The sequence below is a fragment of the Penicillium alfredii genome (assembly GCF_028826965.1).
Source record: "Penicillium alfredii strain IBT 34128 chromosome Unknown utg000009l_segment0_segment0, whole genome shotgun sequence".
NCBI classification, from domain to species: Eukaryota; Fungi; Ascomycota; class Eurotiomycetes; order Eurotiales; family Aspergillaceae; genus Penicillium; species Penicillium alfredii.
Window position 1 is genome coordinate 3,273,050 of NW_026622706.1, and position 21,977 is coordinate 3,295,026.

Genomic DNA, 21,977 nt, shown 5'->3' on the forward strand with positions numbered 1-21,977 from the left:
GTGGAGTTCTGTGAAGAAAAGAAGATAAACCAGCTCGTCCAATAGAAGTTATCTCGATTCTCGAGGGCTTTTTCAGCACTTGACTCTTAATCAACCTGAAAAAAGAACTCAGGATGTCTGTTCTCACAAGCGCACTGGATCTGAAAGCCCGTGTCTTCCAAGAAAGATCGCTGCCGTCCGCCCTAGAAAACCGTGCCGAAGCAGGTACAAGTACAACCCTTGGCCATCAGAAAGAATTCGCAGAGAACATTTCTCAGAGGAGACCATCTTTCCATGTGACTGCTCCCCATGGATGGATGAATGATCCCTGTGGCCTTGGGTATGACCCTGCTACGGGGATATATCATTTGTTCTTCCAATGGAACCCGCACGGTAACGTCTGGGGCAACATATCCTGGGGCCATGCTACTTCCACCGATCTCGTCTCATGGGAAGTACTGTCACAGCCGGCTTTGACGCCTTCGGCTGAATACGACCGCTGCGGTGTCTTCACGGGCTGTGTCCGACCCACGGATATCCACGGAAATCCTGGAGCTCTTACCGCCGTATACACATCAGTTGGACGACTCCCCATCCATTATACATTGCCGTATGTCCGTGGGAGTGAATCTCTCAGCATAGCCGTTTCGCAAGATGGGGGCATGAGGTGGGAGCGCCAGGATTGTAATCCAATCCTCAAAGGACCACCACAGCATGTCAAAGTGACCGGCTGGCGAGATCCTTGCATCACAGTATGGACGGGGGCACAACAAACTGCTCCAGAAACCTCACGATCTGGTCTTTGTGGATTTATATCTGGTGGCATTGCTGCTCAAACCCCGACGGTCTTCGTCTATTCCGTTAACCCAAAAAACCTGACGGAATGGCAATATATTGGCCCTTTGGTTGACATAGGCCTCAACTTCCGGCCCTCTCGCTGGTCTGGCGACTTTGGGGTCAACTGGGAAGTTTCCAACCTGATGACTTTGTGCGACTCCGGCGGAGTGTCTCGGGATTTCGTTATTATGGGGGCCGAAGGACGCCTGCCCTCTCAAAGCATAGGCGAAGTTGAATCCAGAGATGCACTCGACAAAAGAGCTGCTCGATCTCAGCTGTGGATGTCTGTAAAACCTTCTGGAGAAGGTAACGGCACCGACAAGGCCTTAGCAACACATGTTTTTTCCGGTATTTTTGACCATGGCTGCTATTATGCCGCCAATTCTTTCTGGGATCCCAAAGCCTCCCGGCAGATTGTTTATGGATGGATTACAGAGGAAGATCTGTCTGATGATCTTCGCCATCGCCAGGGCTGGAGCAGTTTGATCTCGCTCCCCCGACTAGTGCGATTGATGACTCTATACCATGTCAAGAAGGCACGAAACTCACCGTTAGATTCGATTACTTCGATTGAGGCAATTCCGGAATCACCGGAGGCAGTTGACTTTACCGTCCATACATTGGGGGTCAGCACAGACCCGCGGCTTGAGCATCTTCGACAAGGAGCTCAAACGGGCCACCTCGCAGATGCATTACTATCGTCCTCCCTGGCTGCAGCTTTTGGAAACTTCTTGCCATTGGCAACGTCTTGCTGGGAACTAGATGCCGAGTTTTTGGTCGGCCAATCATGCGCGCGTGTTGGCTTCGACATTGCACACACCTCCGGTAAGTCTTCACATACTTTTCGTGGAATTTGCTTTTCATGCGGCGTTGTTGACTCCCTTTTTATAGACTTCAAGCAATGTACCACGCTCTGTTGGGATTCGCGCGATGAAACATTCATCATTCATCGGCCGCACATTGATGATACTGCTATCAATCACGGGCGCGAGTCCGCTCCACATACACTGTTTACATTCGCAAACGAGCATGGCGAGGAAACGGAGGAGCCTCTGCGGATCCGTGCATTCTTTGACAAGAGTGTGTTAGAGGTGTTTGTTAATGACCGAACGGCCATCTCCACCCGAATTTATCATCCTGCAGACCGGTGCTTTGGACTGCAGTTTTGGGCAGAACCCTGCGAAAGTCGACTCAATGACCAAATCCCAAGCCCAGCTGCGGTACTTCTGCGGGCAGATACTTGGGATGGACTTAGGGTGTAATGGTCTTCTAATTCACCAATCCAACAAGCTTTTTAAAAGGTCACAAAGCATTGAAATCTACAAATAATCCCTGGCCACTACAAAGACATGTTGATATAACCACAAGTAGATATCCGCAGTCGCACCTTTTCCATTCTTCTAACCTTTTGATTGGTTCAGACCTCTACTACATTCAAGGATGAGCTTAGCTTTTGCTATATTTCTTGTCTTTCTCTATCAAACTCATTACAATCGGCAGCAGGCACCTGCTGATTTACCCCCTTCCCCAACCAAAGCACTTCTATTTCTCTCCTGAGTCGACACTGCCACATCCAGGCCAGGATTCCCCGTGAAGAAGTTGACGGGCTTAAGCCCCACCACCATCTTCTCCGAGGGCATGACGGGCCAGTCCTCAATTCGGGGGTTGTGAGTCGACCCAAATGTGTGCCAGATCACAATATCTTCATTTCGGACCGATGATGTGCTTTCAGGATCACTTTTGCGCCGCTGAATCGTGGACCGGATCCCCTCTCCCCCAAGAGACTGCATTGTGTGCCGACCTGCCGGGAAAAGCTCCTCGTCATCATAGCGGGTGACCCAAATGGCGTGATCAGCGAACTCGGATCGCTTGGAGTGGTAAGACCCCGGCTGGGCGAGTAACATTTGGCTATAAGAGGGGAGAAGCTTGAATCCTACTGGAGTCCCAGTCACCGGGTTGATCTTCTGCTCGTTGATGATCTTGAAGGAGCGATTCTTGGCAAAATCCAGGTCCAGTCCCGATTCTTCAGTGATGATGCTGGAATTCGTGGTATATCCGACTCCGAAAGGATTGTAAATCGACGGGTTATTTATGGGCATGGCATTGGATTCTTCAACCTGCAACGAATTGGCAGTCCCATCGATGGCGGGATCTATACGTATACAGAACAGATGCTGATGGTATGGAGCAAGAACGCCCGGAGCAACCACAGTTCCGTAGGGCACCTTGTCCTCGATATTGATGGGACACGTGGAGAGAATGCCAGTGGCGCGAATCTCATAGTGGATGGACGCATCTTGGCCAAAGTGGAACGCGAAGATATACTCGTAATTGCTGACTGTGATGATCGTTTGCAGGACCAGGATCCGCGAGCGAGTCACAACTGCATTCTGCGTTCGAAAGTTGGTATGCTTCCATAGGATGCCGTCGTCCTGCTCGTGGCAGCAGACCACGTTGGGGAGTTTGAGCGGTTCTCCCGACGAAGTGTTATGCCAGCCATCGAAGTACTTGATCAGGCCTAGACAATCACATCCGAGCTGCAGGTTGTTGGCGTTGATTCCGGCACCATCGTTGCCCAGATCAAAGGCTGCCTTCCGAGGATATGGAGCCCGCGGGTCACCGTAGGGAACGAACATCTCTGCCAGAGACAAGCGGTAGAAGACGCTACGACCGTCGTAGCGGACATCGTGAAGGGTTAGCCCTTCGCGGTAGTTGAAGCCCACCCGTATCGTCCATTTTTCCCAGGTCAGTAAGTTGCCCTCAGCTGAGAATGAGGGACCTTCTGGCTGCACGACGTGGTAGGGCTTTGTTGTCGTGCGTGGTGGAGGTCGTAGATCAGGGTGATATTCGCTGGCGGTGGTCGAATGAACCTTGCGCTGATCATACGGCTGGGCATTGGAACGGGTGCGCTCGTCCTTGGACGATGGCAAATGATAGATCTTGGTAACTTGAAGTTGTTCGGACACCTCAGCACAAAGATCGAGTGGATAGGCGTAGTAGTTGGCATCAGCGTGGTCCACCAACCGCATATAAAACCAGCACTGTATCTTGAGTTTAGTAACGGGAGATGCAGGTACCTTGGATATCACTCACCATTGTAGTCCTTTCGGACATTTCATTCATGCCATCAGTAGCGTAGGCCCAAGATTCGACAACGACCACGGCACCCAAGGGCAGCTTGAGCTTTTCGATTTCAGCTTGAACCCTGCTATCAGCCATACAAGACTTTTCAACCGCTTTCATGTACGCCGAGTCGATAAAGGAATGCTTCCCCGGGAGGTGCTCTTTTTTCGAGACGACACCCCGGTTCAAGTCCACCAAGAGCTCAATCAGCTCATTCGATGCCGAGTCACCGCGAATTACCACTTGAACGTGGGCAGTACGGGGAGGACGTGTCAAAGGTGGCTGCTTGAGATGCTCCCTCTCCAGAAAGGGGACCAGGTCGTACTTAGCGGGTTCCTTCAGGGTAATGAAACGGAAATTAGGGCTTTGGCCAGGGAATGCGGCGCGCACGATGCTGGCGGCCTAGGATGAGTGTTTGGCTCAGTTAGCATGTCCGGATGTGTTGATATCAAGAGTATCCCACCTGTGCGATCTCCCTGGGGGCTAGAGGGTCCAGAGGATGCATCTTCGTGGACATTATGGAGGGATTGAAAAACAAGTAGACACGGTATAGTCGGTAAAGAACTGATTTCTTGGAGCGTTCAGCCACCAACCGAGCAGAGGAATCCGGGCCATTTTAAACCTGGTCTTATCTTGAGAGACTCGAGAATTCTTGTGCCAACTTCTCCCCGCGTCTTCAACCGCCAAGGTGGGCCGGTGCGCGATATCCGCTAAAACACAAGAATACCCGGGGGAGAAGTGGATCAACCTGCGCGATATTCGCTAAGGTAAAGAACAGCCGATTGGATCTCGGATCCGCTCCAATTGATAAGCGTGCGGTGATCAGCTTTGATGGCAAACACGCTCTGATCAAAACATAACCCGAACTTTGGTTTCATGATTCTAGCGCTATACATCGCTCGCAAGAGACCGGCTGATCTTAACGGGGTAGTTGAAGATTCCCTACGAAATGTCTTATGTGAGTTGATCTGACGTCCAACTGACTGTCTCAGATAGATTGACTTGGAATTAGTACAGTGATATTCGAAATCAGTTTTACCACCACAGTCTTTCGAATTAATCCCCGAACCCTAACTTGAAACACGCCAATCTAATTTTAGCTCATCCCTAGTAATCCCTATCCGCTGGTAACGACAAATGGGTCATTGTTATAGTACTGTAATTCCCCGTAGAAGCTGATGGAATTTTTCATGTAAACAGACCAAAGAGTGGGGGGAATCCTCACAATTTGGCAAGATCCTTCTTCAATTCCCTTTCTTCTCGTCACACGCAGCCTTCGCCTACACTCGTTTGATATCTAATAGAAGGCTACAGCGGCTCCCTAGAGAACTAACCCTGGTAGGCAACATGCTTCTCTATTCCTATGGTTTCTTTTATATCCTGTGATTTTTATTTGTTACCAGAGTCTAGTGAAAACTGGTACTCCCGAGAAGCTGACATGGGCCTTTCAAGGACTGCTATCGTGTAAGAATAACGCAGAGCCTATATCACGTCGATTATATCTCTCAGCCCGAAGAGCCTGAACCATGGGAACTCAGCTCGCAGTACGCTCTAACCCCTGGGTATTTTGGTAGTTCGCGATCCAACTATAGTCCCTCTCCGCCTAGTGTGCACGAGAATGGACCTGAACCAGAGAGCCAATCACGACTAGATACTCTTCGACTGCTCTAGTTGTCCGAATGGGATAAAGGGAGAGCTTACAACCAGGATCCGCCGACCTGTATCCACTACCGTATAGAATAGCGAGTGACAGTCAACAATCGGGAGGTGTCAAAGGACATAGAGGAAGACCTCGTTTTGGCCCCCAGCGCCTTTTGGTAGCTCTTCTTGGAGAAGAAATTAGAGAAGGTTCTTCGACGAAAAATTCCCCGATACCGTCGGGTGAGAGCTGATGATACTGCAATTGTCGCTTCAGTAAATAATCGTATCTAGCGCAATCTGACTAAACGATTTGATGATACCGACATTATTTGGACCGCTATTGAGAAGCAGCTTCTGATGTGGTCAGGTCTGTTCTCTCGGGGTAAGGAACTCACGCTTAAGATCTGTTTCAACTACGTAGACGATCGTCACTCTTCTCTAACCGCCGGTCAGAAAGGGGAGAAAAGAGGAAAATCTTCTGTTACGAGAAGAATGCTCGATGAAAGAGACGCACAGCTTGATGCGGAGGAGGATGCTTCTGGACAAAAACCAATCTGGCGCAGCGTCTATAATCTGATGCGATGCGCTTTGTCGACATGCTCTTTTGGGCCCTATTGTTGGGTTGATCCATTAGGGAAAAAGCATTACCAACTGAAAACTCATCATCTGAGGCGCCTCGTCACCCACGTCGAGAAAGGCGGGGTTTTGGAAGGCCACAAGGATGTGCCAGAAACGGTACGCGAAGAATTATACATGGAAGAGCAACAGAGGCTAGAGAAGAAGAATCGCAAAGGTGGATATACCGTTGAAAATGGATTGCCGTATCCTCCTATCAACATCAACGTCCTGCCATCGCAGTCTTCCGCCACGGGGTTAGACATTCCGGCCGCCCAGGCGGCTGCCGACCCGAAGTCTCTAAGCCCGCTCGAGATACCTGGACCTAGGGACGAAGCGGTCAAGGAATATAGTGAATGGCAGGTGTCAAATGTTACTGATGACACCCTCAAGGCTGCATTTCGACAAGTCTGTGACGTGATGCTCGAGAATGGTCTTGACCTTGAGCAGGTCTACAAGGATCAAGACCCGGAATTCTTTATCGGTAAGGGCATAAAGATGGGCATTGCTCGACGTTTCGTAGAAGACATTCGGCGCTGGGTCGAGAATGTGAAGAAAGCAATCCCTATTTATGACATAATTTAGCAACAACCTGCTTTGGCGTTAGAGCGAGCATATGAGCGTTCAGGAGTCTTATTGGATCATATCGGCAATATTAGATAGTGAAGTTGACTGCGATTATAAATGAAATTTTGGTGATTTTTCGAGTGTCGATTCGTTTAACCGAATTGCGGTTCACTCATGGTATAATTGAAGCCCGAAGTAAAAAGAGCTTAACGCGTTTAAGATTGAGCTCATTATTTCCGCACATCAAATAGGTGTTTCTCGATTGACTTAGACTGAATCTCGACTATAGGAGGGGCTAAGTTGCACTAACGTTGAGGGGATTGACCATCAGATTACTGAGTGGCTTACTGTCTGAACAGCACATGTGAGGTGACACTGACTGTGCGTTCAGAAAAGCAGACACAATTGCATAGCAGTAAATGCTGAATTTCATTTTCATATTGAAAGAAGTTACAAACTTCCTGGAGCTATGTAGAGCTCATCTTCGGTCGTGTTGAACGTCGTTTGTTAGTTGAGGGGAATGAAGTTCTGGCGACTTGAGTTTTTAGTTCGGTTTGCGCTATATTCTCTCGCATTTCATCTTAGGCTATGTACAGTACAGTACAAAAGTCTCACGAAATAGGAGATCCAAAAATAAGCTACTCTTGATGTGGGCCCCTGGGCAGCGTTTCGATTCCTTCATAGACACTGTACTTCTCATACTAAATATAACGCGGCAACTAGTGTCCTAGCATCACTCGGGGCACTTCACTCATCCGACGGTTTGTTCTCTCTTTCCTGATACAAGACATGACCGGTATAGCGCCCCTGTTCATCATGGTAGATATGAGCCGTTTGAGCCTTGTTGTTTTTGAATTGTTCCTCAGTTGCAAACAGTGCTGTGGCGTGCGGCTTGAGGTCGGTATGACTCGTGTGCGATGGGTTTCTGCAATAGTAAGATTTCTGAAATATGGCAAGTCCAGTCACGTTTACATTGTGCTTACTTGAGGATGGCGACGGTGAAGTGCGCTAGGTCAGGCTAGCCCGTTTCATCTATTTTGGTCGTGCGCCACTGACCAACTATTTGCCGCTAAAGAGTATTAGGTGCTTATTCAGATCATGTGATTGGCTATCGTTTGCGAGTTGTTGACATGTCATCGATTCCTGGGCGCGAAGGACATCCGATCAAAATCTGGACTTATGATAATATTTGACACAATACGCACAGACAACTTCGATTTAATTTAATGGCAGTTGCCTGGAGACTATCGAGGCGTACTGTCCCCTTGAGGAGCATCTCACGGCTTTGCATTGTCTCCAAGCCCATGTCTACCAATCCAGACAAGAGTCAGATGGACCAGCCCCTTTATATTTCTCTAGTTGACGCGGAGCCACTTCATCGCTACCGACAAGGTGGTTACCACCCAGTCACCTTGGGAGAATACCTGAAAGCTGGAAGGTATAAGGTGTTGCATAAACTAGGATGGGGAGGTTACTCGACAGTTTGGGCGGCGAGAGATCAAAGGTTGTACAAAATTGTGTGACTCGCGGTAGTTCCAGCTAACCGAAAAGTTGTCTGTTTGCAGGGAAGAGGCTTATGTTGCTGTCAAAATTTCTGTTGCAGAAAGGGAATATAATGGGGAGACGCGAGAGCTCCAAACTATGAAGCAGCTGGCGTCTTGTCACCCTCGTCTGAAACATACCGTGCACCTGCTTGATTACTTCGATCTGAAGGGCCCGAATGGATCTCATAAATGCCTAGTTTATGAGCTTCTAGGGCCTAATATCCCGGATACAATTGATGCACACTTTCCCGACGGGAGACTCCCTGGAAAGCTCGCCAAAGCTATTGCAAAGCAAAGTCTTATCGGGCTTGATAGTTTGCACCAACAGAATATTGGACATGGAGGTAGGTCACTCTCTTAGGAATATTTTGAACTATTCTCACCGGATACAGATCTACATACCCGCAATTTGGCGTTCACTTTGCCTTGCATGGACAATGTAACCGAAGAGAAGTTTATTGAGATATTAGGAAAACCAGAAATTGGCCATATCCGAAGGCGCGATGGAAAAGACCTGGAGCCTGGCATACCCGAATATATCGTTAAGCCTACCTCATATCGGACGCATTCTTGGGATTCGACCCAAGCGATCAAAATAATCGATTTCGGAGAATCGTTTCTCCGCACTGCAGTTCCTCAAACACTACACACACCTTTACCTGTTCGGGCACCTGAAGTGATATTTCAAGATCGCATTGATTATCATGTTGACTTGTGGAGCATGGGCTGCATGGTGGGTGAAATCCCCAAGGCTAAACGCTATACAACAGTGAACTGATAGGCATGACAGCTCTTTGAACTTTTTGTGGGTCAGCCACCTTTTGATACCTTCTTTCTAACGCCCAAAATTCTCGTTGGCCAGATGCAAGAGATGGCAAGTGATGATCTACCTGAAAGATGGCAAGAGGCATGGGATACGATGAACGCAGGGGACGGCATAGCCACAGAAAGCACCGGGCCCAACTTGCAGGAATGGCTGGAAGAAGTATACTTTGATGGCCCGCAGAGTCCCGATCTCACAAGAGAGGATATAGTGAGGCTGGGGCAAATCATTGGAAGGTTATTGCAGTTTGAGCCGTGGACAAGAGCGTCAGCGAGACAAGTTCTAGATGACCCTTGGTTTAATGAGTAATTGCCCACGACAAATAGTCATTACGTTGTGAGGTGTGTGTGGGGGAACTCTTCCTCAACCGAGACTGTACCTAGCAACTTCCTGAGACTTCTTCGATCTTCAAGCCTGCGTGCCGAAAATGGCCTTGAGCACTCTTCTCTTTTGCACCAACCACATCAATACACCATGCGAGGAAGGCATCAAATCCTTGATCGGGATCTGCCTCATAGTAAATCCAGTTACGTTTAATGAAGCTTTTCAGCTCAGCAAAAAACTCCTCGATTGGATTCAAGTCCGGCGAGTAGGGCGGCAGATAAACCAATTTTACCCCCGCGTCCGCACACATCTGCGAAATCCGCTCTGAATGATGAAACGACGCATTATCCATAACCAGAACAGATTTAGGTTCAGGCCATCTTCCGCAGTGCTGAAGAAGCTGGGCTAAAAAGTCTTCGAACACAATAGCATCCGTTGAACCACGGAAGACACGCGAGAGAACGATCCCATCCTGGGAATACGCAGGTAGTATCTGATATCGCTGATCGCGATGGAACTGTGATACCTGCAAGGGGGCCACGCCAAGTGGTGACCAGCCTGTCCGCCTAAACCCAGCCCATTTATCACATCCAGATTCATCAACGTAAACTAGGTGATACGACTGCAAATCTGATCAATTATGCAAATAAAGTTCTCGCAAATCGGCATTTCGCTCCCTAGCATGCTGCCGAGCAGTGAGGGTTCAGGACTTATTTCGAAAGAGTGTGGTGGTAAAACTGATTTCGAATATTACTGTACATGCAATCGGAAGTTATTCAGTAGTGTCATAGCTAAATCGAATCCCAAGAGTCCCTGGAACTTGATCGCTTCTGGCTGGGTGTTTTATCGCTATACTTCCCAGTGCTGAGCGGGTATAGTATTGAGGTTGAGGTACAACCTTGCAAAGACAATACCCACAAGCATTCCGATGCCATCATCCACATCGTTCGTGCCAGGGGAAATAGGAGAGTTGTTATCATGGAAAACAAAACGAAAGAATACGAATCGCCTTCGGCAACGTGGGCGAGTGCTGTCAAAGAACTCGCCAAGTGTTTGCAACTAGTACGCGCTCAACCAACACCGGAGGCGGAGAAAGAGCAAGAAGAGCCTTTTTATGGCGCAGTCTGTGTTGGGCAATATGTGGGATTCTATCAACTTGTGGCCCAAGAAACAGTCTTGGAGGACTATCCCAGCTCAGATGCAGGAAGCCACTTGCAGCTTAAGGGTGATGAGGCGGAAATACACAAGATATTGACAGAAATTACTGCCAGGACTTCTAAATGAGTTTATTTGGCACCTGACAAAGATTAAAGTGTGAAATTAAGACTAAATTTTAATTATTTCTTCAACATCTTTTCCCTGGATCATCTATATCTACTTGAACCAAGAAGGATCGTCATGCGATACGAGCATCCCTACAATTTCCCAACCAACAAGTTCATGAATACGAGATTGAATCATCTGATGGGCGGCACTGCCATTGAAGGCGTACACAGCCTTCTTTTCCTCCGGACTTTCAACTGGGCATGTATAAATCTGGAAGACCCCATGATGTAGTCCACCGCTTTTGATCCGAGTTCCAATTATTTCCGTACCAATGAAGCTCCAGACTTTCGCACTTTCTGCTCTCGTTGGCCTCCTCCCTTTGTCTATGGCGACCCCCGCAGAACCTATCGAACAAGAGGGAGACGACAGCGACCTTGCGAAACGAGGCGCTCGTAGCTGCAAGATCGTCAACCTCAACCCCGGTGACAATGTCAACTGTCGCTACGGACCGCATCTCGGTGATGGGGAGATATTTGGGATCCCAGCTGGAGAGAAGAGGACGTTTGCCTGCTATGAGAACGGTGACTGTGTCAAGGGTGTCTGGTTCGTCGACCCATGTCTACTTCGCAGTAAAATGGAAATACTCAATCTCGAACAGCACCTGGGACCAGATCACAATTCTGGGCACCACCTGCTATGTGAATGGCTACTATACCGACTCGAATTGCTCTTCCAGTATGTTCTCGAACTGTGTGGGAGGATCTTATTCTAATGATTGTTTAGAAAAACTCCCCAAGTGCAAAGACTAGAGCAGGTGACGAGGTTTAAACTGCAAGTCCTTCGCTATGGTTATTATTTTGAGAGACTGCATTTTGAATATGTTTTGCTGTATGGTTGACTGTCAAATGCTCTGGGTGATGGTGGTGTGGATGTGAATCTCAACTAGGGAGAGGTTACTTACCCCAGTCAGCACGAGTCTCAATTGAGTCAGTAAATAGCATCCAGCATATACATTCAAGTAGTCAGGCGTCTTAAACCCTGGGAAGACTTTGATATAGGGAATTTGGGTTATATCCGATATTATTCCGGGAAGTATATTTTATCGGCGGTCTATAACTTTTTAAATAAGGATATAATAGTTAGCAGCTCGTTTCCCCTCTAGTATAGATAACAATAACCGCCGGAACTAAATAAATACCTTTACTAATTTGTTTACATTTCTCGTAGTATCTATAGTTTCGACTATAGTAGCCCTCTCTATCTATATAATTATCGATAAACTCCCGAAGATACCAAGTTAAAGTAGATATTAATAAGTCATAGGTCTGTTTCAAAGACCTAGGAACTATAGCCTCGCTTTCGTAAAGCTGCCGTGATCGTTGTACCTATTATTTTTATACACTCTCCAGCTCAGCGTATAGTTGATGGAGTAGGGCTTGATCCTCCTTTTGGGTACTTGCTGCCTTTCGAACAGTGCAGATCTTTATTTGTATGGTTTCCTCTTGTTAATTGGTTGCCCGAAAAGCAGTTTCAGCTGAAATGACATCGATAAAGATATTGATTCCGTATTTTAAGCCTTGGTATACCAGAAGGTGCCTGAACCCCCGTCCATAATCCTCTACCGGCTGAAAATGCTTTGAAAGAGCCATGAATCTTCCCCAGAAAAGAGTAGAAAAATTAGAAATTGAGAAACAAAGAAAGAAAAAAAGAATGTTTGTTTATAATGGCTATTCTATGATTCCTTCACTGATGGGTCGTCACCGAAAGGGGATTGCTACTTAGCCGTCTTCTATCCATGGATAGCTCTGGTATACCTGCCATGGACGCACTAAAAATGTTTTTTTTTTTTAAATCTTCTTAGTTTAGTCATGTCCAGTATTGACTTGGTAGCTTGGTATATTCCATCACGATCAAATCCCCAGCAGGGACTGGCGGAGGGACGAATCAATCAGCTTCGTCCGAGTCAAGCTGACCAAAAAGAGCTACGAGTAAAAAAAGCCCATGCATCGACCTCTTGGTTGCGTTATTTCTGACATGCAAGGGCGCGATGTTGTGTGCCATCGTGTCTGAGCTTTTGTCTCACCTCTTGTGTGGGGTGTTGAGAGATCTTCGCGGGGATCTAAGCTCGCCCCTTGCAAATTGCACATGTTGAGCATTCTCGCATAATGTAAGTCTTGCATGTAGGTCTCACTGATATAGCTTTAGAATTCTAAGAAATGACGTAGACTGCGAAGTGAAGGTCAAGGCAAGGGCTGGTCGTCTCTCATCATACATGAGCACAGAACAACATTATTGGCCATCGTCTGAATTCTTGAACTCTTGCAGCTGATTCAAGCAAGCTAGATAGAGACAAAAGAAACAAGAAGGCTGATCAATGTCGGTAAGCAATAGGCATAAGAAATCATCTTGGTAGGGAAAGAAGACAATATAAATACAGAGAGCTCTCCAGCAGCTGGAGTCAATCATTCAACCATCAGAAAAAGATCTTCTCAAACACTCAAAACTCTTCCCCCCAATCCACCAGACACAATGCTTTTCACCAAGACCCTCATGATGACCCTTAGCCTTTTGGCCACCGGTGCCATTGCCCAGGAGAATAGCGCCAACCAGGACTACCGCCAGTCTGGAAATGCCGGAAACGGCGTCCAGGGCAATGGGAATGGAGTTCAGGGTAATGGAGCCCAGGGAACCAATGTGTGGGTATGTTAACACTGCCAATGGCTATCCATGACTACTGGACAATGAAGGCTAAGACCAATATCCCACACAGATCAAGTTTGACATCAAGCACGGCCGCGACAAGAGCGCCAACTACCAGACCGGCAACTGCTACAACATCGGCGACAAGCAGTAAGTGCATTTCTCTCTCATGAAGAATATAACTTGCTAAACCCTTGAGCAGCACCATTCAGGGATACGAGATCAAGTCGGACCGCCGAGTTCACGTCACCACCTGGTCGTAAGTAGCCTCGTTTTCATAGTCCCGGGACATAACCCTAACCATCTGTGTTACTAGGCGCTTCTACTCCGAGGGTGCTGAGAACACCCCCAACTGGGACGGACCTACGGACGGCAAGCACAAGATCAACCCTACCCAGGAGGTTGCGTCCATCTGCATCGACCAAGCCTGATTTCATTTTCATGGCACTATCTCTCGCCAAGTGGTCGAGATATGACGACATGCTCCGATTAAACCCCTAAAGATTCATGATGCGAAACGATAAGTTCAAGAGACGTGGTCAAGGAGGATGTGTTTCGCTTGTTTTTATGTCAGAATGATTCAGTAAACTATTGCTTAAAACATCTTGAAGAAGCGTAGAGGATTCAGGAGCAGAAGCTACTATTTAATTTACAATGTAGCCAGCTCATTACTCTTATTCAATCTTTCGTTAGAATTTCCAGATGCCATAGTGCCCTCCTTGGACTTGTCAACAAGTATGAATTCGAATTGTCCATGTCTTGGTAGATTTAATACCTGCTATTATTCTATGTTCCAACTCAAATTCACGCTCTTGATACCCCATAAAGCAAGACAGGCAATCCCAGACATAGTCGCAGGCCTTGTTGCTATATCCTTCCTGGATTCATTTGAGTTGGAAGATAAAGACCACATGAATCGATCCCTACCAAAGCTTCTCACTCTTGTTTCCTCCCTGCTCTGTCTTCCGCAGGCTTTCTTCCCGCAAAGATCGACCGAGAAGCCCACGGAGCCGGCCAGGCAAATGACGCTTCGATATCCCCGTGGTCCTCGGCGGAGACAAGATGGTCTACGACCGCAATGAAAATGTAGGCACCAATTCCAGTAAAGATATGCCACCTGTAGCATCCCCAATATCAGTCTCAAGAAAGAGGGACAGAAGGCATCCGAATCATACCACCCGTGAAGCTCCAAGAGAAAAGCCAAGGGAAGACCTATTGTCGCTCTGGAACTTTGCAAGAACCCGCATGCCCATCTATCAAGTAGCCAGCACCAGTAGCCCACATTGAAGATGACTGGCATACAGAGTTAGTCGATATTGGAATTCTATCTAGAAAGAGATGTTCACTCACGAGCCCCAAACCGAACTATACCCCAAACCTGCTTTCGGGATACTGAATCTGCTGGCGTCTGGGTGCGAATGAGCTGCATAGTGCGGACTCCAATAACCGTTACCATGCCCACAAAGGACACGGAGTGCAAGATCAGCTCATCTGTTACCACGTGGTAAATCACAAGGCCAAAGAGGGCGGATCCTAACAGAAGCGCCATGCTCATTGATTTCCTGTGACTCGCGTTGACTGTCAACACACGGTGCAGCACCGGGGTGGTTGCGAACAGCATGGAAAGATCATCCACTGAAGAACAATGCCAAATGAGGGTAAGCTAGCTGGATATATAGATATCATAAGCAGAAGTAGAGACAGGACTGACACATCTGGGTGTGGTACTTGAGGCTCATGTGGAATGCGGCAGAGCATATTCCGACTGCCATCAAGCCCCAGTAGGGGAGCACACGGAAATTATCGACATTGGATTTCTGTCGCAGCTGGCGGATTCCATAGATCGCGTAACTGACTGGATTTGTCAGTTCATTTTTGGGCCCTCACACGAACGTTGAGGTTGCCTACTGTAGACGAGGTTGGTCAAACTGTTGATGAACTCGGCGACATATCTGGTCACCACATAGTCCTGTACCAAGACAACCCAAGAGGTGAGTTTCATGGGTAAAAGAGAGCTTATTTTGGTTGCCTGATTGGGGTAGCTACCTCTTCACAAAAGCTTTTGGGATGTTAGCTGGCTGACCATGAAACAATGTCCATGGCATACTGACTTGGCCTTTGCAGTTTGCAAACCCCAGAAGATATCATCGGTGTCTGCACTCATATTGGGATCAATTCGGTGTGAATCTGACTCGGAGAAGGGACAAGTCAGAGAAGCAAAACTGAGTGAGGCAGTGAGATTAGGCACGGACGATATAAGATGGGGGCGGCCCCATCAAATCCTACGATTTATATCATCTATGACATTCACTCAAGATGCCTTCTTCTAGGTGAATGTTTGAGACTGAAAGTATTCGAACAATCGCTGAAGACCGAGGGAATCGGAACTACCAAATGACTTTTATTGTCTTTGTGGCAGGTCTTGCCTGTAGGATGAGGTTATTATCAGCTTCTGAAGTCTGAATATACTTTCCATAGATACCATTTTTTTATCTCCTTGCTTTTCCATAACCATTTACATGGACTGTATTCTATGGATTGTATGGCTGGCCGACCTCACTTAGGTTGTTACCCTAATGAGAGATCCTATCGACTCTCTGATTTTTATGTCCATTCCAGTCCCTCCAGACGATCTTTCTCGGCTCAAACCTCACCAAAGCAGGGAAACTATGACTATCACCAAGATTATAATTAGTATGGTAACAGAACCGGCATGCACGCCAAGTAGTCAAATACTAAAACAGTCAAAAGAAGGAAACGAATGGGTCACGCCGAAATGCAAAAGCACGCCCAATAGCCACGGTCATCACGTTGTACGCCAACTTCCACAGCTTCCCATGGCATGCGGGACAAACACCCTCAAAAGCAAGCTTCACCATACACCCGGAGTTATATGCATGGGTATCAAATCATAAGACACGAGAGCAACAAATTCAGCAGACCAGGAAGCTATGCGGCACGTTTCCAGAACTTCCAGCCAGGGAATCCAGTCTGGCCATCCCGCTGGTGAATGCGCCAGTAGTAGATTGGGACACCCGTTGTGATAAACGCCACAACGATCAGGGTCTGCAGTGGCTCGGCAACCACGGCCCGGCTGAGCAGAAACAGACTGACGCAGCAGAAGATGATCGGGGTGGTAATCCAGGTGCGGTATGGACGTTCCAGGCGAGGCTCCCGGATGCGCAGGACAATCAGACCGAGTACAGTCAGGAAGTAAAAGGTATAGCCCGCGACACCGTAGAAAGTGACTAGGGTTTTAAACTCGCCCATGGCGACGTAGATGGCAGTCAGCACACCGTTCAAGGCCATGGCATTCATGGGAGTGTATCCGAAGTGGACGTCTTCTCCAAACAGTCGAGAAAGTGACTTGCTGGCCCAAGAACGGCGGCGGAGTCGTCCGCCCGGCGAAGGACCTGAGGAGGAAGAGTTGCGGAGGCCAATCTGGCCAAAGAGCGAGGGAAGGTAGCCTTCCTTGCCAGCCGCATAGACGAGCCGGCCACTGGTGAAGGTGGTTGCGTTCAAAGCGCCGAAGCAGCTGGCGGACACCACCAGTGCCAGAATCAGGGCTCCCACCGGACCGAACACCTTCCTGCCGAACTGAACGGCGACGGTGTTGCTCGCCTCGATGGTGGAGTGGGGCAGAACCAGGAAATATGAGATATTGGCGAGCAGATAGCTCAAGATGACCAGCGGCATGGCTGTGTGGATCACTCGTGGTAGGTCGCGGTTAGGGTTTTTGAACTCGCCCGTCACGTAGTTGGTCTGAAAATGTGAGTGAGTGTAAGCCACTAAGTCACAAGCGAGCACATACATTGTCCCAGCCATCGAATGCCCAGAGCCCCGCGTATAATGCCACGGCGAAATCAGAGATTTCTGTGTTGGTGCCCTCGAACCAGCCGGTCGTCTTCCATTCCTGACTGGCCTTACCTTTAGACGAAAGACCGGTCATCGCCACGACGACGCCAGTGACGGTGACACCGAGCAGAGCGACGAATTTGAAAAACATCAAAAGATCCCCAACGCGAGTGGCGATCTTGGTGGATATGCAATTGAACAATGTCACAGCCAATAGTCCTCCGAAGGCCACTCCCTTGTTGATCCAGGGACTGACATTTTCCACGTCGGCACCCACAAAAGCTCGCACGACGTACTCCCCAAAAATGATGGAGATGATCGCGGCAGACCCGGGCTTCAGGACCAACACGGCACACCATGTGAAGAGAAAGCCTGCCAACTCTCCAAAGATCTTGGACAGATAAATCTGAGACCCTCCATTGAGCGGAATAGCTCCTCCCAGTTCGGCATAACTAGCAGCTCCCGTCCAAGCCAATAAGCCCGCCACTACCCAAACAATGAGCGAGGCTCCAGGCGAGCCCGCGTTTGCATTGACTTGGCTCGGGGACGAGAAGATTCCGGACCCGATGGTCAACCCAATAACGAGCGAAAGACCGTTCAAATATGTCAATGTCTTGTTCCGTTCCAACGAGCCATCCCCAAGTTCTTGGCGGTCCAGTGCCGGGGTCCCAAGCGGAGCGTAACCACCTTGTGTTTGCGACAGCGGAAAGAGGTTCCGCCCAAAATCGAACGCTGAGGAGATGGAATAAGAACGTAATCCTCGCTGGCGGCTTGGTTCAGCATTGTCGTCATGGTCTGGAGCTCCTAGAGGATCCTCATCCTCGAGAGAGAGCTTGCGCGAGGACGAGATGCCGGGGGACGAGGACCGGGATGACCTGCCCACGGAGACAGGAGAGGAGGAAGCAAGGGAAGCGAGTTCTAGGGAGTCTCGAGGGGCAGCGGAATTCCCATTTCGGTTATCTTGAGAGAATGTAATACGCGACATTCTCTTTGTTTCTCGGGTCGTTTTCTTTTAGTGTGAGTTCGGTTCAGGAGAGGCGAGCTTGAATCGACAAGTATGCGTGGTCAAGCGAAGCCGACAAGAGTCTCCATTGCCAGCTGAGAAAAAAAAGAGCGGATTAAAAAAAAGGCTGCAGCAAGACCGAAGCGTAGCCCGCGAGGCCAGTGGGAAGAGAAGAGAAGAAAAAGCAGAAGCCCCAAGGGGTGATTTTCGTGATGCGCCCAATCGGGTTGAGTGGGCTCATCCCCCAAATCCCCGCGATTCATTTCTTTGTTTCCCGCGAATTTCACCATTTTTGCCCATGAAGCCGCCCACTCCGTTTTCACCCCGGCATAGCCTGATTCTCACTCGGCCTGTCCGATATGCATCGACCTCCACCTCCTCGCCGCCCGCTTCCCCTAAACCTCGTCGGTGGCTGGGCCTGGCCGTCGTGACCCTCGCAACCGCAGGCGCAGGCGCCTATGTGCGATCTCAGGACTCGACCTCGGCCACTCTGAACCCAGAAACCTTTACCAAATACAGTCTCGTATCCCGGGAACCGGTGTCAGCAACCAGCAGTTTGTTTACACTGCGGCCACGAAAACCTAGCGGCAGCAACTATGACGTCTACGAAGAGGCATGGCAGACTGGTATATGGAGCGTGATGTTCAAGCAGCCTCAGCTGCAGATTGGTCGAGATTATACCCCTTTACCGACGACGGCCGCTACATCGCTCAGCGTGGACGAGGAAAATGAAGGGTGTCTGCGGTTCTTCATTCGCAAGGACCCATTCGGCGAGGTGTCGCGGTATCTGCACAGCCTTGCTGTGGGTGCCGATGTTGAGATGCGAGGCCCGCAGATCGAATGCGCCATCCCGAAGGAAACCCAAATTATACTATTTATTGCCGGTGGAACGGGCATTGCTCCGGCTTTGCAGGCGGGATATTCTCTGTTGAACCGTACGAGCCAGGAAAATCGACCGAGAATACATATACTATGGGCCAATCGACGAACCGAGGATTGTGCTGGTGGTCAAAGTGATACACCCAAGATGCCGTCACCACGCCGGTCTTGGTTCTCGGGGTGGTTTGGCACGTCCAACAGCAGCACGACTCCACACAGTGAGGCAGCTGTGGCTGTCTTGCCAGAGAAGAGCACATCTCTCATTGTGCAGGAGCTAGAGGCGCTGAAATCTCAGTACCCGGGGCAAATCACAGTGGATTACTATCTGGACGAGGAGAACACGTTCATTGGGAAGAAGGCTATCTCAGACTTCATCGATTCGACCCCCTCCACAGATAGCTCTCGCAAGAGCAAGTTGATCCTGGTGTCTGGCCCCGAGGGCTTCATCGGCTATATGGCCGGCCCCAAGCTGTGGGCGCAGGGACGAGAGCTTCAGGGTCCACTGCAAGGAGTCATCAAAGATCTCGATCTGAAGGAATGGGCCGTGTGGAAGCTTTAAAAGCCCTTTTGCTTTGATTATTCTCTGTACCATCACCAGCCCCTTCTTTTTTGTAGCATATGTCATATACTGGGGAGTTATGTTGAATAAACAGTCGCAACTGTCCTGGACGCCTTTGCGTCCCATCGTTACTCATCACATATTTCTGGCCAGAAGCCCGAGGTTGAATGCGCTCTCCAGCACCAACAAAACTGCCTCCGGTGCAATCTACTGCCCCGTGGCGTAGTCTTCAAGGTACTTCACCAGCTTCTGCACATTTTCCAGCGGAACAGCATTGTAGTTGCTGGCTCGAATGCCGCCCACGCTGCGGTGTCCCTTAAGGCCTTGGAGGAGCTGCTTCTCTGCCCCCGACAGGAACTCCTTCTCCCTGGCATCGTCCCCACCGTGGACGCGAAAGCAGACATTCATGCGGCTGCGGACACTCTTGTCGGGCACAACCAGATACACCTGCGGGTACTTGTCCAGAGCACCGTAGATAAGCTCTGCCTTGTGGTTGGCGATGTTTTCCTGGCCGCTGACCTTCTGAGTACCGAATGCGGTCACCAGATCGGCCATGACCTGACCAGCAACCCAGAGGTTGAATATGGGGAGCGTGTTGTAAAGAGAGTTGTTTTTAGCGATAGTTGCGTAGTCGAGCACCACCGGTCCGGGAAGACCACCAATGTTCAGTCGGTGGAGGAGGGCCGGAGGCGGCGTCGTAGTCTGAGGAGGCAGGAGGTCCTTACGAACGATAGCAATGGTGATACCAGTGACACCAATGTTCTTCTGCGCACCGCCCTGTATATATCTGTTAGCTCCATGTATACGGAATGCAAATGGCAGCTGGAAACCCTACAAAGATGACGGCGTATTTGCTGACATCGACCTTGCGACTCAGGAAGTTGGAGCTCATGTCTGCCACGACAAGGCGTTCATCCTCTTCATCCTGGCCCTGAGGTTCCAGAGACTTGGGGAAACCCGGAAACTCCACAGCATCCACAGTCTCATTGTCGCAAAAGTAGACGAATGCAGATCCCTTGCCTCCCTCACGCTTAGTCGGGGTCAACGACCAGCTATCCTCAGCGGGGATCGTGCCGAACTTTCCATTATTGGCCTTCCGAGCATCCAGGGCGACATTGACGTATTTTGAGCCCACAAGTCGGCTGGCTTCCTGCGACGCCTTGAGCGACCAAGACCCCGTCACCAGATAGTCCAGCTTCAGCTCCTCGTCCACTTCCTTCTGAAGTCTCTGGAAGACCAATTCATCCACCTGTGCCTTCTCGGCCCCGGGGTTGGCCTTGAGCACGTCGGCCTCCGCTCGACGGCGTCGGCGCTCCACCCAGACAGAGACGAGATTTTGGACGACGGCGCTGAACTCGCCGCTGCCACCGGCTTGCATAAACAGGATCTCATAGTTGTCCGGGATATCGAGGAGGGTGGTCAGGTTGGCCTTTGCGTCGTCGAGGATCTTGTTGGCGGTAGGCGAGCGATGCGAGACCTCGCCGAGTCCGAGTCCGGAGTCGTTGTAGTTCACGAACGCTTTTGCGCCGGCTTCGACCACGCTGGTCGGCAGGGGCGCTGGGCCAGCCCCGAAATACGAAACTTCTTGTCGAGAGGGCATCTTGCGGGGGAATATTTATCGTGGGAGAGCAACGGAGGTATCTGGTGTAGTGCAGGAAAGAAAAGCGGGAGGAAAAAGATACAGTGGGGAACCGCGCTGTGGATCAACCTTGGGAGAACAGAAGTATACTTATGCACTTTGCTGACAAAAGATTTTGGGAGTGAGGCAACTCGAATTTCTGTTCTTTGGACTGCAGTCCAACTCAGTCACTGGATCGACAGTCGACGATACCTCTCTTGGGGGTGTTTTGTAGGCCGCTGAGGGCGGCTATGGCGGGGTATGAGTCAAAAGTTAACATGATCTATTCGAGGTGAAATTATGGAATGAGGAATTTCGATTAAAAAAAAAAAAAAACCCAAAATAGGAAATATCCAGTCTCATTGTAGCTACCTAGGCTGCTCGTTTTCTTGAACTATGACATGTCGGCCGTACTGGTGTCGTGGTTGTCTCTTCACTGGAGCTGCAGTACTACAGCAAAATGCAATGACTTTGTTTTGTTTATTTATGTAGAATGGTTTGAAGTATTCAGACCCAGTAGTAGTAGCTCCCATAGCTACTGTTCTGGCATAGAAAAGCAAAAGGTGGAGGTAAAAACAAAGAAAAGAAGATATCCATCCAGCGAATGTATAGCAATGGCAGGTGGAAAGAGCCCGTTACGTGCT

The 21,977-nt window shown here is 49.2% G+C and overlaps 10 protein-coding genes across 10 annotated transcripts; 6 read left to right on the plus strand and 4 right to left on the minus strand.

The window, feature by feature from the left end:
• Window positions 1-113: 113 nt before the first annotated feature.
• NUU61_007145 (glycoside hydrolase family 32 protein) lies at window positions 114-2,078 on the plus strand (the record flags this gene model as incomplete). Its single annotated transcript, XM_056657670.1, has 2 exons — window positions 114-1,641; window positions 1,708-2,078. The coding sequence occupies 2 exons, from the start codon at window positions 114-116 to the stop codon at window positions 2,076-2,078; spliced, it is 1,899 nt and encodes a 632-aa protein (XP_056510470.1).
• A 225-nt stretch (window positions 2,079-2,303) lies between these two features.
• Window positions 2,304-4,456, minus strand: NUU61_007146 (amine oxidase; the record flags this gene model as incomplete). The annotated part of the gene is made up of 3 exons (XM_056657671.1): window positions 2,304-3,863; window positions 3,910-4,341; window positions 4,403-4,456. The coding sequence occupies 3 exons, from the start codon at window positions 4,454-4,456 to the stop codon at window positions 2,304-2,306; spliced, it is 2,046 nt and encodes a 681-aa protein (XP_056510471.1).
• Window positions 4,457-6,072: 1,616 nt separating this feature from the next.
• NUU61_007147 (uncharacterized protein) lies at window positions 6,073-6,780 on the plus strand (the record flags this gene model as incomplete). Its single annotated transcript, XM_056657672.1, has 1 exon — window positions 6,073-6,780. One exon carries the CDS (start codon window positions 6,073-6,075, stop codon window positions 6,778-6,780), a length of 708 nt encoding a protein of 235 aa, XP_056510472.1.
• Window positions 6,781-7,988: 1,208 nt separating this feature from the next.
• NUU61_007148 (protein kinase) lies at window positions 7,989-9,438 on the plus strand (the record flags this gene model as incomplete). The annotated part of the gene is made up of 4 exons (XM_056657673.1): window positions 7,989-8,281; window positions 8,328-8,650; window positions 8,699-9,075; window positions 9,097-9,438. 4 exons carry the CDS (start codon window positions 7,989-7,991, stop codon window positions 9,436-9,438), a joined length of 1,335 nt encoding a protein of 444 aa, XP_056510473.1.
• Window positions 9,439-11,050: 1,612 nt separating this feature from the next.
• Window positions 11,051-11,528, plus strand: NUU61_007149 (uncharacterized protein; the record flags this gene model as incomplete). The annotated part of the gene is made up of 3 exons (XM_056657674.1): window positions 11,051-11,322; window positions 11,378-11,454; window positions 11,503-11,528. The coding sequence occupies 3 exons, from the start codon at window positions 11,051-11,053 to the stop codon at window positions 11,526-11,528; spliced, it is 375 nt and encodes a 124-aa protein (XP_056510474.1).
• Window positions 11,529-13,248: 1,720 nt separating this feature from the next.
• NUU61_007150 (uncharacterized protein) lies at window positions 13,249-13,850 on the plus strand (the record flags this gene model as incomplete). The annotated part of the gene is made up of 4 exons (XM_056657675.1): window positions 13,249-13,419; window positions 13,490-13,569; window positions 13,622-13,678; window positions 13,736-13,850. The coding sequence occupies 4 exons, from the start codon at window positions 13,249-13,251 to the stop codon at window positions 13,848-13,850; spliced, it is 423 nt and encodes a 140-aa protein (XP_056510475.1).
• Window positions 13,851-14,355: 505 nt separating this feature from the next.
• Window positions 14,356-15,583, minus strand: NUU61_007151 (ceramidase; the record flags this gene model as incomplete). The annotated part of the gene is made up of 6 exons (XM_056657676.1): window positions 14,356-14,536; window positions 14,595-14,712; window positions 14,770-15,054; window positions 15,131-15,274; window positions 15,328-15,388; window positions 15,527-15,583. The coding sequence occupies 6 exons, from the start codon at window positions 15,581-15,583 to the stop codon at window positions 14,356-14,358; spliced, it is 846 nt and encodes a 281-aa protein (XP_056510476.1).
• A 785-nt stretch (window positions 15,584-16,368) lies between these two features.
• NUU61_007152 (putative amino acid transporter) lies at window positions 16,369-18,259 on the minus strand (the record flags this gene model as incomplete). Its single annotated transcript, XM_056657677.1, has 2 exons — window positions 16,369-17,181; window positions 17,231-18,259. 2 exons carry the CDS (start codon window positions 18,257-18,259, stop codon window positions 16,369-16,371), a joined length of 1,842 nt encoding a protein of 613 aa, XP_056510477.1.
• Window positions 18,260-18,575: 316 nt separating this feature from the next.
• On the plus strand, window positions 18,576-19,715 carry NUU61_007153 (cytochrome b5 reductase family protein; the record flags this gene model as incomplete). The annotated part of the gene is made up of 1 exon (XM_056657678.1): window positions 18,576-19,715. One exon carries the CDS (start codon window positions 18,576-18,578, stop codon window positions 19,713-19,715), a length of 1,140 nt encoding a protein of 379 aa, XP_056510478.1.
• Window positions 19,716-19,922: 207 nt separating this feature from the next.
• NUU61_007154 (O-phospho-L-serine:2-oxoglutarate transaminase) lies at window positions 19,923-21,315 on the minus strand (the record flags this gene model as incomplete). Its single annotated transcript, XM_056657679.1, has 2 exons — window positions 19,923-20,492; window positions 20,551-21,315. The coding sequence occupies 2 exons, from the start codon at window positions 21,313-21,315 to the stop codon at window positions 19,923-19,925; spliced, it is 1,335 nt and encodes a 444-aa protein (XP_056510479.1).
• Between the last annotated feature and the right edge of the window lie 662 nt (window positions 21,316-21,977).